This window comes from Nematostella vectensis, chromosome 8 (assembly GCF_932526225.1).
Source record: "Nematostella vectensis chromosome 8, jaNemVect1.1, whole genome shotgun sequence".
Taxonomy (NCBI): domain Eukaryota; kingdom Metazoa; phylum Cnidaria; class Anthozoa; order Actiniaria; family Edwardsiidae; genus Nematostella; species Nematostella vectensis.
In genome coordinates, this window is record NC_064041.1 from 5,534,356 (window position 1) to 5,548,736 (window position 14,381).

At 38.7% G+C, this 14,381-nt stretch overlaps 2 protein-coding genes across 2 annotated transcripts; one reads left to right on the top strand and one right to left on the bottom strand.

Annotated features, from left to right (window-relative positions):
* The first annotated feature begins 9 nt into the window (after positions 1 to 9).
* Positions 10 to 3,445, top strand: LOC5504492 (serine/threonine-protein kinase WNK4). Its single transcript, XM_001625350.2, has 3 exons — positions 10 to 442; positions 840 to 1,082; positions 1,935 to 3,445. The coding sequence occupies exons 1-3, from the start codon at positions 25 to 27 to the stop codon at positions 2,048 to 2,050; spliced, it is 777 nt and encodes a 258-aa protein (XP_001625400.1). The 5' UTR covers positions 10 to 24; the 3' UTR covers positions 2,051 to 3,445.
* A 3,632-nt stretch (positions 3,446 to 7,077) lies between these two features.
* On the bottom strand, positions 7,078 to 14,258 carry LOC116613979 (thyrotropin receptor). Its single transcript, XM_048730897.1, has 4 exons — positions 13,195 to 14,258; positions 10,407 to 10,484; positions 9,471 to 9,542; positions 7,078 to 8,747 (listed from the first exon to the last, which is right to left on the bottom strand). Exons 1-4 carry the CDS (start codon positions 13,365 to 13,367, stop codon positions 7,283 to 7,285), a joined length of 1,788 nt encoding a protein of 595 aa, XP_048586854.1. The 5' UTR covers positions 13,368 to 14,258; the 3' UTR covers positions 7,078 to 7,282.
* Positions 14,259 to 14,381: the final 123 nt, after the last annotated feature.

The window sequence follows — 14,381 nt, forward strand, 5'->3', positions numbered from 1 at the left end:
GCATGCTTGTCAAAAACAACCGGCATGCCTTGCGAAACAGCTGTAAAAAACCAGCATGCACCGCGTTTGAGCGGAAGTTACTACGAGGGGATATCTACGATGAGAGACAGGAACATGGCCACTTCCGTGCTGCAAGACAACTTGTATTGGGAGCTAAAAATCGAGGTTTTGCAGGAACTTCGAGATGACTTAGTAAAGAACTTGTACCCTGATAAGTTCTTTGCATATCTGCGTGCCAAACGAGTGTTGGATAAAGATGATTGTGAGGATATTGGAGCAGAAAGGACAAGGCGAAAGCAAGCTGAAAAATTCCTTGATATTTTGGAAAGCAAAGGACCGGATGCTTTTATGGAGTTTTGTGAATTTCTCAGGCAGAACAAGACTCAGCTGTTTCTCTTGAGAAAAATAGTTGAAAGGTTTAATGAGAAAAGAGAATTGTTGGGTAAGTATAACATACATAAGTTACGTAAAATTCCGATTTCAAAGGCTCTTTTTGGGGGGATTATATTGAGAGAGGGGGGGGGGCTTATTATTGGAGGGATTTTTGCATCTGTATGAAATATTGACAATTTTCTATGGCACTCAATTTTACTGTGTTCATGGCCTTTTGTTGAAGGTCTGAACTAGGCCGACTTTAGAACAAATGATGTCAAAATAAAACAGCCATTACTTGTTCAAAGGATGTAAATCGCTTTTATACAGCCCTCTGAAATAACCCCCAGGGCTACATTTGGTGGGGGGCTTATTATTTGAGGGATTTTTGTGTTTCAAAGATGGGGGGCTTAAGCTTTAACTAGTTTTTTTATACACTGTAATTCTGACATTAATTTTGATCACAGATCAGATGCCATTCCCAACAGAACTACCAGCAACCACACCAGTATCATCAAGACCCCACAAGTCCAAACCAGATTCCCCATCATCATCATCACTATGGGAACACAATACTGTTACAGGCGCTCGAATGACCACCTATCTCCCAGCCCCGGGCGACCCAGGGGCTCCCGAACCACCAGAACCAGATAACCCACCTGCATCACCACCAATGGCTTCTTTATCCCAAGACAGACACTCAGCAAGTGGTAAGGGTTACTCTTACATTACATTCACTGCTCAACATGGTTAAAATCACATACTGTACACTCCTTTCAGGGGCGTGTCTAGAGAGAAATGTAGGGTGTGGTCTAGAATAGCAATTCACTGAGCACAGATCAATTAAGGTCAAAGCGGAGTCTTTAGCTCTGGTAATAGGTCACTAGATCCATCTAGGAACTTTTTCTATCAAAAAACACACATAAAATTAAACGTCTTACCAACAAAGGGGTCAACCGGAGTCAAACTCATCTTGTCACATGACACAGAATAGCCCTCTTGTCAAACACCTGCCTTGGTGTGAATGGTAGCAAGTCAGAACTTAACATTAAGAAATTATTCTTTTGATTTAATCTCTTTATCAAACAAATAGTTTAGACTGTTATGTAGTTAAATATATCTTTTAGGCATCAATATTACCTTCTTTCCAGATGATAGAGAACGGCATGGCAAAGCTGGCAATCACTCACAGCTGATTCTCTTGAGCCTTTAAGCCCCAAAGTTACATACAGCAGTGCACATATTCGCTAATAACCATGAACAGGGGTGATTTCAATAGGGTGCCTACCCTCCCCAAAAAGAGAACCCTCTTGCAGAAGCAAACATAGGCTCTATTTACAGCCGTTGCTAGGACTCATCGGTCCCACTTACTGTACAGCTGAATCAATAGTCAAACACAGTTGTCCATGATGTTACTTCTGATATTATGCAACTCTTCTTTGGTTTCTTCCTGTGTCTTTGCCCTTCATTTCATTGTTTTGACATAACAGGATTATAGATTGCATTTGGTTAAATTCTTATTTATGTTTGTACCCATATTTTTTTTGTTTTGTTACTTTCAGGAAATGCTGTTACTCATCCTACCTCTCAAGAAAATTCCTACACTGGTCCGCCCCCGCCCCCTTACACCTCATTACCACCAGATGATCCCCCGCCGCCCTATGATGAACCCAGATGAATTAGAAATAGGAGGTTAGATGTACAATACCATGGGTTGTGAGAGAATTGCAGAGTAGTCATCGATCAATAAGTTCAAATTGGCATCCTTTGCTCTGGTAATAGGTCACTAGATCCATCTAGAAACGTTTTCTATCCAAATGCAAATTAACCATCTTCCTACTACTAACAAAGGGGTCAACCCGGGGCATAATCATCTTTTCACATGTGCATGGTTGACCTCCGGACCTCCCCTTTGGACATGCACCTGAATACACTGCCTTGCAAACGATTTACAACAATTTTTTATTATTTCTTCAACTAGTGAATTTATAAAAGTTATTAAAGTTTTTCATTACAGTACAACTATTCACATTGACTTACCTTGCAAAGATTCAATGTGGATCATAAATTAACACTGTGTTTGAAACCTCAGTCTTGCAAAAAATACTCATTAGGGAGTGCTAATTAAAGACGCTAAGTTTGAGGTAGGGAAGATATTTGGGAGGAGCTCCAAAAAAGGGCCCTCAAAGGGGGGCCATTCATTTTTTTATTAGTCCTACTAAAATACTAAATCCTGGGGGTTGACAAAGGGAGGGTTCATGAAGTGTCCTTTGTCAAAATCTTCCTCCCCACTTTTTTTCATGGTGTTTAAGGAGCATTTGTTTTACTGCAGTGGGAAGGCTTATTCACTATAGTTTAAGATGTAAATAATATTTATCACAATATTTGTTATAAAAACTATGTAAAGTGAGACTGACTAAGGGACACTGAGTAACGACAACAACTCTTACGACAATGATAACGAAAAAAAAAACAAGTCTTCACTCTTGGCCTTCAATTCCAAATTATTTGCAATGGAATAAGTATGACATTTAGTGTCAGGAGCAGATAAAATGACAACTCCTAGGACAATGATAACGAAAAAAAAAACAAGTCTTCACTCTTGGCGTTCAATTCCAAATTATTTGCAATCGAATAAGCATGACATTTAGTGCCAGGAGCAGATAAAATAAACTAAAGACAAAGCTAACGTAGTTAGGAGTTTACAGGGCAACCGTCCATATCCTCAAAAAGATTGTGAAACATGGAATTTGTACGTTATGTTTGAACGGCTGAATTGAATTATACAGAACTCATATTTACGTGCTGCTAATGAATTTTCAATCCTATTCCACTGTATTCTCTCGTCGTCGTTCACATTGCCGTCGTCATTGCTTTTAAGCAACCTTAAAAGGTTCCTCCTAGTTTTTATTAAAAAAAACATTTCGGTTCATGGATATTAAACTGTGTTTCAATATAATTCCTTCTTATCCAACTACTAGTATCATCGAGGTACACTACTTGGCGCGAAAGTGTTGATATGTATTTGCAGGTTTTTTTTTTTTCAAATTTATTAAAAGTGTATCCAATCAAATAGTATGTCCAATTTGATAAACCTCGCGCCTCCGAGAAACCCGGAACGATTTCCGAACGATTCCTATATGCTGCAAGTTTCTGTCCGTAAAGTTGTGAGCCCTATTCAATTTGCGCAAGAATGGAATAATTAGAAAGACTACAGAACTACAGACAAGCTGTAGATTCGCCCCATGACAGGTAATCCGGAATCCATGAAAAAATGAGATATGGGATCCGGAATCCATGAAAAAATGAGATATGGAATCCGGAATCCATAAAAATGAGATATGGAATCCGGAATCCATGCTGCTGGAATCCGGAATCCACGAGAAAAAACCCACATGGAATCCGGAATCCACACACTAGGATCCGAAATCCAGAACCCTATTGGAGAACCTGTCATGGGGCGAGTAGATAGACTTGACGGTCTGCGTTGGCGTGCTATAGACAAGGTATAAATCATCAAAAGGTTTAAAAGAGTAGTTGCGCTGCCGTTTTGACCGTTAGCCCTTCTAGTGCAAGAATGGCTTGCCAAATTCGTAGACCCGGGGAGGGGGTTCTGTCAACCTGATAGGGATGCTCGTCGTATTTTTTAGGGGTCAAAATCGGTCGTCATGTATTTTTAGGGGGTATCAAAGAAAAAGAAAATAGGCTTTTCTCTTAAAAACGGTATATTTTAGGGCTTCTGAGGTTTCTTTTTGTGTAGAATAGAACACAATGATCTGTGCATTTCTTATTCGATTTTTAAATTATTTTTTTTACCTTTTACAATCATCCACACCGCTAGAAATTTGTTGAAATTTAAAATAAATTTTACTCTACATCTATATCGTTCATAAATAGATAAACGGGTGTATCTTACAAAAATTAAGTAAAAAAAGTAATCATACCTACACAAAACCATATCAGAATTTCATATTTATTTCAAAATACATACCCTGTGTACCAGAGGCTCGTTGTCGCCGCGAAGCTCGGAGCCTCTGGTACCCAGGGTATAAAATACAATACTATTGTACAAGTTTCTACCGCCTTCCAAACTGTCAATTTACCACCAAATATCTCTGAATTTTGGACGTTTTCGCTTCTTTAAGCGGATGTTACTAAAACGGGGAACGGGGAGCGGGGAACAGGGAGCGGGGAACATGGAACGAGTGATCAGCGGTTATCGACGAATCCAAGATGGCGTCTTTCTGTGCTGTCAAAAAAGCAACACCAAAACGTTTTCTTTCTATTCCGCTGAAGCATTTATGCATGATAACAAAATATAATAAAATATAATATAATATGAAATAAAAAAGATGTCGGTTCTGATAATTCTAACAGCCCACATTCCGGCACAAGACAATACGAAAGCAGACTCGGAAACACTTGAAAACAAAAACGCAATAAATAAGTCAATAGAAACAATACAAAAACGCTGCGTTACAAATCCTTAATAATTTTCTGTTGGTCAATGCATTAAACCATTTATTTTATAAAAAAAAGTGCAAAATAAAAAAATATTAGAAAAATGTATATACTTATACTTACTTCAAGAAGGCAAAAAATATATTAACAGAAATGGGTCAAGCATGTACTGAACAGAGCATACTTTCAAGTGTGTGGCTTACTGTTTAGGAATGAACCAGGTATAAATCCCTGTTCCCCGTTCCCCGTTTTAGTAACATCCTTTTTAAGCTCGCCATGTAGGCGACTGCGTTCACCTAGTTCACCCAGAATTCGTAACGGTTTTTAGCTGTGACCCCTTTGGTTCATACAGGATTGCGTAATGCGCTCCTTTTGACCTTCAAATTTTCTCCAAATATTCTTTCTTCAGAATATTCATTTCTTCTTATCATTCCAAAGTACGCATTCCATTTAGATGGCGAGATATAGCGTTGCTTTTGGACAGTTTGACATAGGTATTTTTGGCAAATAACCACGTCGATTCCCACCATACGCATTTCCTAATATACTTCCGCCCGTTTCTCTCCATCCGGAAAAAGTACTTTGTCGGTACATAGAACAAGGAGTGACTCTCACTCTTGAAGAAGGCATGGATTTAAACGCAGGCGAATCCTTGTACAACTCATTCACCAGTCTTTGTCTGTGCAGAGGGAGTTTCTTAGCAGGTTTCAAACAACCTTTCGGGTTAATTTCTTTGTCATTTCTTGAGATTTCGTTTTTCGCTTTGAGCTTGTATGGCGCGCTTAACCAGTCCCATCTTGACGGCAAGTAAAAGATCTCTTGTTTTGTACTAAAGCGAACTCTTTTCGTCGTTTTTTGAGACATAACTGTTCATTAAGGAAGCAAGAGTAACAAAGCTTGGACGGGTTGATCGTTGGGTAATCTGCAGTGCCCTGAAAATGTTCTGAAGGATTTTGAAACAATTTGGACCGCATGACATTGAAGTTATAAATCTTTAACTTCCTTCTTTTCATTATTTTCAAAAACACCGCAGGTATCTATAAGGATTCCTTGGAGATTGTTGCTAAAACTATTGACGAAATAAGACGCACACACTACACAATGCAGACAATTGTGAAATTGCACCTCTATTTCGAAAATATATGTTTTGCCAATTTTATCTCAAGGTCCGGAAATGCAAGTTTCATAGGGCAAATTATAGATCTTCTTTTGAGTACGAGTTTAACTGTAACACACTTTTTTCTATTTTTATAATATCTTTTGTCTGAGGGGAAAAAAAAAACGGCAAATAGGCTTTCAGGCTATTCATACACCTATCAAACAAAGTTGCTCTCGAGAATCCATGTGCCGTACCACGTAGTGGCTCATGGGTAATATGTATAAGCGGATAAATCCTGGTTTCTGAAAGCCATCGTAATTTTAACCTGCTCATAAACAAGAATGCCACATCTTTAAAACCTGGATTTGTTATTGGTTAAATCGTTTGATACCCATGTATAAGTAATGCAGGCTATAAATTCCCCGAGCGCGACCTTATTTGAAATAGGTGTGAGCATTTACAAGTGTTCACATTGAACCAACTACATATGGTCACTACGTATTTGATCAATGCGACCACATACTGTTCTTATCTACTCTGTTACTTCACATTTTCCTACACGTAATTTGCACAATCTGTAAAAAATCCATTGAAAGGCATATAGCATATTTAGTGAGAGGATAGACAATATCTACGATGGATAGGAAAAATCTACGATAAATAAACATGTTTCCCGAAACCAGACAGCATAGGCAAAAGGTATTGTCGGGAAACTTGTGTCAACAAAATAATTGAGGTACCTCCGTGACAAAAGCAATATTTGTGATACCTTATCCCCAGGCCTCTTTAAGTTACCCGGCAACCTTTGTAATGACGTCACTATTGATTCAACTACGTCCGCCATTTTGAAATCAATTGAGAACTGACTTGGAGTAAACCGGGAAAGAGACTATATTAGGGAAAAGGGGCTCATCGTGTGTACAGCTAAGAGGAGGACATAAGGTGGGGCGAAAACCTCACAGAAAAACGCCGAAAACCGAAAACCGTAAAAAAAAATATCAAAAGGTATTATCCATTTATAGTTTTATAATTTTTATCATTCCATATATCATACATATATATTTAAATAATTTATAACTTTAGCTTAATAGTCCTAAAGTATATTATATCTTATAGTGTTATATTTTTTGTAGCACAAAACCATGTTTGTATGGAATGCTATTTATTAGCATTTATTTATAGTATTATCAAGGCTAAAAGAGAGCATATCTTCTTGGCGAGTAACATGACCTTTTACAATTGTTATTGGCTTCAGATTTGCATTCATAGATAGGCGGCTAGTCTTTCTTAGAGAGGGCTGACAGACTCTCTATAGTTATCTAAGGTGACCCATCAGTCATCGAGTACGTATCAAGTGCCGTCCATAGCAATATTCGTAAATGTCAGCCGTGTTAGCTTGACGTGTTTGTTGGATTCGCTACCTGCCAGCTCTACACCAGTCCAGTTTGAAAGCCCCATAGAAGAATGACTCGTTGTCTCTGTATTTCTCCCTCTCCTATCACGTCCTCCAAGCCAAATACTAGTGAGAAGGCTGTACAGCTGTGCGCGGAATTTTGGATGTCTAAACGCACACAGAAAGGGGTTAAGACACGAATTCATACTCAATAAGACCACAGGTAACCATGAAAATATGATAAAATGGACGCGTAGCTTATAGAAGTTATCTATTCCTAGTACTCTCATTAGGTCGGTGTAATGATACGCAAACACTATGCTTGCAGCCAAAGGAATGACGAAGAATAAAAAGTTTGTAGTGATCATTATAGCAATATTTTTAGCCAAGGTCCCCTTTCTCTTGATTCCAGCGGTAGCGTTTGCGCTCTGAACTGTTTTGTAGATAGGCACGTAAAGAAATATACTGATCATGTATACCAGCGCTAGAAAAATCGCAACTGTTTGGGTAATGAGTGAGAGCTTTGAGAGGTCACCAAATGGAAGCATGCAAGTGTATTCCCCGTGGTAAATTAGGCTCTCGATCTTGAGAAGAGGTATCAGAGCGAAGGTAAGGCTTATCACCCAAAACAGAACGGACAATCTGATAGCGACTTTCTTCCGGATTCGTCTATCTGGGTTCATGCACCATATTATTGAACAGAAGCGTTCCAGTGTTGCTACAAAGGATGTTGGAACTGCAGTCATCTGTGCTGCAGTGAAAAGTATGCCCATAGAGTTGCAGTATTTATTAATAAAAGTATCTGTGCCTGGATAATGGTTGCTGTTTATGATGAGCTCGTAGACTGTATACCTCGCGATAAGTATGGTGTAAATGCCGAATACCAGGTCGCACAGGGCTAAATTAGATATTAGAATGAATGAAGGGGTGTGCAACGCTTTTTTGACACAAATCGTTATGGCGACGGTCAAATTTAGAGCTATAGCAACAATTCCGAGAATGTACTCTACATAGAATAGTTTTCTCGGAAGAGTATTCAAAGCGATGTCGTATGGGTTTACGTAATCAGTCACATAACAAGTTTCGTCGTAACACAGGCACTGAGGAGAGAAGTCATTCTTTATGAAGAATAGACCAAGTCCGTACTCAATTTCATTGGAAAATTTGTAATCGTCGGTATTGAATTGGCACAACTGTCTGGTTTCATTGTCATCACTCTCTCTTATATGGCTCGTGCGAATCAGCGGACAATGTTTGCATCCAGGCCAGGTCACACCGATGATGTAGGAGAGCATGCGCATCTGAAGAATCCACTGACCAGGTGTCCAGTTCTCGTTCCCTGTGACGTAAATGACCTGTAAATTTCCGAGTTCGCTGTTGTTGTGACGGTTCCATTGAGTCAATGAGTTGAATGACAGATCCCTGAAAATGGACAATAGAATGTGTGATAAGTTGCATGAGGCGTGTCCAGAAAAAAAGAAAATGCAGGGTGGGGTAGTAATCCGCCACTGACGGAATTGCTTGAAAATGGCAAAGAATTGTCACACATTCTAAGACATTCCTCAGGAGCTCAGTGAGCTCCAGTGAATAGGTGGTTAGACCCAACTAGATCAAAACCTTTTATGTAAATACACATAAAAGTCAGACCTCAATTACCTTTACTATTTAACCAGTTAAGTCGATCTGTCCAGTTGGTACTAACCCATTTCACATCTCTGCATATAAGAAGATTGGGGTCTGGACCCCTTGGACTCCCCCCCACCCCCCCCCCCCCCCCGGATTTGATTTCAGGTCCAGTTTGAAAATCCAATTTGCCTCCCTCATAGGCAACTCAGTGGTCATTAAAATAGAATTTGGGGCTTCTTATGGGCTTCCTTTGTTTAGGTACTTTTGACGTCGAGGGATGGGTATATCCTCGCATTTTTCGTAGACAAGAAGACCAAACCTTTCTCGTGTCCAGTCAGTTCAGAATTTGGGGGCTTCTTTTTGGGCTTCCTTTGTTTTGGGTACTTTTGACTTCAAGGAATGGGTATTCCCTCGCTTTTTCGTACACAAGGAGCCCAAACCTTTCTCGTGTCCAGTCAGTCCAGTCACTTATTAGCTGGAGAGACCCTTTGTTAAAAGGTTAGATGCCAGTATACTTACAAAATGTATAAGTTGTCTAGACCTTTAAAGTCGCCATCTTCTATCGTGCTAATTTGGTTATGGGCCAGAGTCCTGCAAAGGGGAATATTTTATATCAATATCGCTAGACTTGTCAAGTGCTCTAGGGTTTCAATAGACTACGTCTACACAACAAATACATATCTCTTAAAGCCGTATTGTCACCAGTTTACTTTCGGAGGTCCGACTGAAACCTCGACCGTTAAAAGACAAAAGAATCTATCAGAATCCGAAATATTTAACAGGCCATCCGCTCTAAATTATCAATCACATCCTCAAAGAAACTTCCAATAGACACACTGCTTTCAATATTTTGAAATATTTTTCGCGTTTTCCGTTAAAAATCATCGGATATTGTTAGGTAATCGGCCGGAAGTAAACTAGTGACAATGCGGCTTTTTAAAAACATAATTTCGCTCTAAAAATACTAATGGTTGGTGAGTTGAAACGGCTAAGAAAATGCTTTTTAAGCTATGACCAATTTATGTCTTGACTACACCCCCCCCCCCCTTCCCCACAAACCACCTTTTACCTATTACACTTAATTTTCGCGACGTCAAAATGTCGCGATTTTGAGATGGCGATATTTCGCGACACTTTATTTTCGTAAAAACCAGATCATTTTATTTACGCGATTTTTTTGATAATTAAAGTGACGCGAAAATTATGTGTAATAAGCTAAACCATTGGCTGTCAAAGAACATAGTCAACACAGAGTTGAATTATGTATGTTGTACGCTTTTCTGAAAAGAGGGCATAGTTTAGATAGTTATTCTTTTCAGTAAGAAGTACACCATGCAACTTTAGCCTTCTGTTTTTTTATTTCCCTGTAAAAAGATCACTTATTGTTTTTAATGCTTTTTTGTTCTGTCTTCTAGTTAAAAAGAAACCATTTGGTTCTTTATAAAAAAAACTTACATAGAATTTATGTGTCGAGAGAAGTTCATCTTGAATAACCAGCTTGGGACTTTGGTCAAACTATTATTTGACAAGTCACTGAAATAAATAATAGAATTCAAGCAATTTATTAGCTCGGTTCTTCGAATCAGTAATGGACAGTAACAAAAGATCAATCAGAACTCCAGCCGCCAGCCCCTGGCCGCTCGTGCCGGAGTAACATCAAAACGAAAGTTTAAAAGATGCTTATATAAATATCCTGATTGAACCTTGAGGTTTCAATTTTCTGACGACCTGAAGGAAACCAGCTGTGATTGGCAATTGCTATTTATACGATTACTCGCAATTGTTCCTCTATCTGCTACGCCTCGGGAAGTTACTGTTTAATTGCATTAAGCAATACCCTTGATACCCTTGATAGTTTAGCTGCGTGACACGGAAGTTTCAATTTTCTGACTTCCAGAAACTGTTAGGAAACCAGCTGTGTTTGGCAATTGCTATTTACACAAGTACTCGGGTATTGCTCAGCAATTAGCTTATATTTTGCTGGATACACGTATAGATAGGAACGGGTCTGGAAGGCACGCCGGGATCTACCCTCTGGTTCCAGAGTCTCGCCTTCTTGTTGTCGCCGCTTCGCGGCTTTAGTGAAACTTGGAGCCTCTGGAACGAGGGTAGCTCCCGGATCCATTTTTGATCCAAAATAAGCAAGACAGAAGTCGAGGAGTTGCCTTCATCAAATTCGTAACGTTGTCATATCAAGACGGTGTTTGTCTGTCTTCCATCTACTTCTACATATTTCTGCAGAATCTGGCATTACATCCAGTTTCTCACTTTTTCGTTCCAGACTCAAAATAAAGAAATGAATTATGTTATTTAAGTTGCTCTCATCATATTTTGGGGGATATATTTGCATATCCTATTTCACCTTTATTCATAATTCCAATTACCTTTAAAAAGAAACAGCAAAAAACAACTAAGTCAGGACATCGTCTGTTTTTAATGACGATCAGTCGTATATGTTCTAACACCTTGAGTTCTCGCCCCTTCAATTAGACGCTAAGCCACTTTCCAAATCATCGATGGTACAGTTCTCATCTTCTTTTCCATTTATTGGATTATTCTGTTTCATTTACTGGATTATTGGCAAGATTGCGTGTTTTCCCTAGCAAGATCAAAACAGGTGTCCCAGGCTGAACGCTGTCAACAATTGCTGTGGGCTACTTCTAAAGCAAATCAAACGTACTTTTTTTTGTCTTTTTAGATAACAAAACAAACCTATGCGTGCGACAACTAAGGCATGCCTCTGATAGGTAAAAACTGATAGGTAGAAACTGTTGAGAAAACCAGCTGTGTTTGGCAATTGCTATTTACACAAATACTCGGGTATTGCTAAGCAATTAGCTTTTATTTTGTTGGGTAAACGTCGTATAGATAGAAACGGGTCTGGAAGGCACGCCGGGGTCCATTTTTGCTCCAAAATAAGCAAAACAGAAGCCGCGGAGATGCCTTCACAATCTTCGTAACGTTGCCATATCAAGACGGTGTTTGTCTGTCTTCCATCTACTTCTACATATTTCTGCAGAATCTGGCATTGCATCCAGTTTCTCACTTTTTCGTCCCAGATTCAAAATAAACAAATAAATTATGTTATCAAAGTTGCTCTCGCCATTTTGGGGATAGATTTGCATATCCTATTTCACCTTTAATCATAATCTTCAATTATGCTACTTTTTTGAGCCTAAATATTGCTGCAGGTAGCCATGCAATCTCCCCTTTCCATGGTAATAATTCCAATTACCTTTAAAAAGAAACAGCAAGAAACAACTAATTTAGGGCATCGTCTGTTTTTAATCAGTCGTATCTGTTCTAACACCTTGAGTTCTCGCCCCTTCATTTAGACGCTAAGCCACTTTCCAAATCATCGATGGTACAGTTCTCATCTTCTTTTTCATTTATTGGATTATTCTGTTTCATTCACTGGATTATTGGCAAGATTGCGTGTTTTCCCTAGCAAGATCAAAACAGGTGTCCCAGGCTGAACGCTGTCAACAATTGCTGTGGACTACTTCTAAAGCCAATCAAACGTATCTTTTTTTTTTTTAGATAACAAAACAAACCTATGCGGGTGACACATTAACTAAGGCACGCCACAAATATTCGTGCTGTATTGGTTTAATTCCCAACTGAAAAATTAGTGATTACTAATGTAATAGAGCATGTAGTAGAACAAAAGATACAAATTATATATGAAAGAAAACATCTGAGTTTGGCCTAAAATATTAAAGGCAGATTTTAACGTAGTCAAGGATGATTTTGAGGGCTACTTTCAGAAAGAAAAGATAAACTCGCCTGATTTATGTATTTGCTCTACTACCACCAGAGTTAGATCAGAATAAATGATGAGATTCATCCAGTTTAAAAAAAGACGTTATCCACAATATTGTGTAGCAAGTTTGATGTATCACAAATCACAAGAAATCGAATCACAAAATGTGGCTGTTGCTTAGACAATACAATAATCGCCGAGGGAATAAGAGAATATAAAATAAGAACCTATTACAAACTACCAAACTTACACAAATATTAAAAATGTAAATTTATAAAAAGGTGCCAAATAAAATATTGTATTGTATCATTACAATCACCTATTCGTTCCAAGCTAATCGCACCAATAAAACCTTAGCCTGAAAAAAAGAGATTGAGATGAAATCACAAAAAAATGTGATACAGGAGCAACTCAACACAAACGCATTTTGTATTGGTTGCCTCAACCGGGTACGGTTCACACGTATTGTTGTGTACTTACAGTATTTGTATTCCTTGTGGGGGATTAAAATCCAACTGTTGGTTTTTTATGGAGCACCTCGCGCCATATCTTTCTTCTTCATCTTGGAAACATGAGCAAGAGCCGCAATGAAAAGGCGCAACGCCATGCACAACCAATAAAACAATGAATAAATGGATTCCTGCAGACGACATTCAGGCTTTCTGAAATAGAAAAGATGTGTTAAGATCACTTAACTTACGTGTTGTTCAATTCCTTTTTCACACACACACACAAAAGAGTTTGGAAACTTGCCTGTTTTGTCTGGTAAACAAACCACGAATAAAGCCAAGTTTTAAGTAAACTTCGTATTCAATTGGGCACTTTGTTATTTCTGTCAGTCAAATGAAAGTGAAAAACGAAAATAGCATATGATAAATCTGCACCTATATGAAATTAGTAATTGAGAGATTTTGCTTAGAAAAGTGTAAACAATGTCATGCAAAACGTAACGCTGTCATCTATATTGACAAAGCTGCACTATTTAGTAAAAAAAAACTGGATATGATAAAAAAGACTGATTACCATTCGTATTTCATTTGTCCGTGCGGCATGGGACTGGGGCTAGCCAGTTCTGCACAGAGCTTAGGCAGGCGACGCTCGCTCGCTTCCCCTCCGAGCGACGCCTGCCTAAAAACGCCTGCCGAGGGAGGCTACACAGAGCTTTGTACGTCCGATCTTTTTCTTCTAGCGGACATAGAAAGCTCTGCGCAGGAGGGTTTGTAGACCGTCCTTTTAAGCCAAAAGATTATGCCAACCCGGAACAAATTCGCAAATATCGGCAGATTAAAAATCGTACAAACATTGACTAATATTATCATTCTGAATTTCAATCGGCAATTTCGGAAGTCGGGGCAAATTTAGCGATGAAGATTTGCTTTGGCATCCATCTGGGATTCTATTGTTATTCACTAGCGCACTTAGTGTCTGCGGTTGCAAATTCTGCCATATTCATGTTTGGTAACTTAGCATCGTTTGCACTTTTTTTTATAATGGTCATATGTTATCATAAATTCCTCTCTGTACTGTTCCAAAAAAATAGATGAATAAAAGTCCAAGATGGGTAGTCGCCCTCTGATTTTGGTAGAGAATATTACAATCACAGATTGTAATATTAGATTATTACTGAATTATTACAATTAGATTATTACTGAAGGAAAAGGGACTTG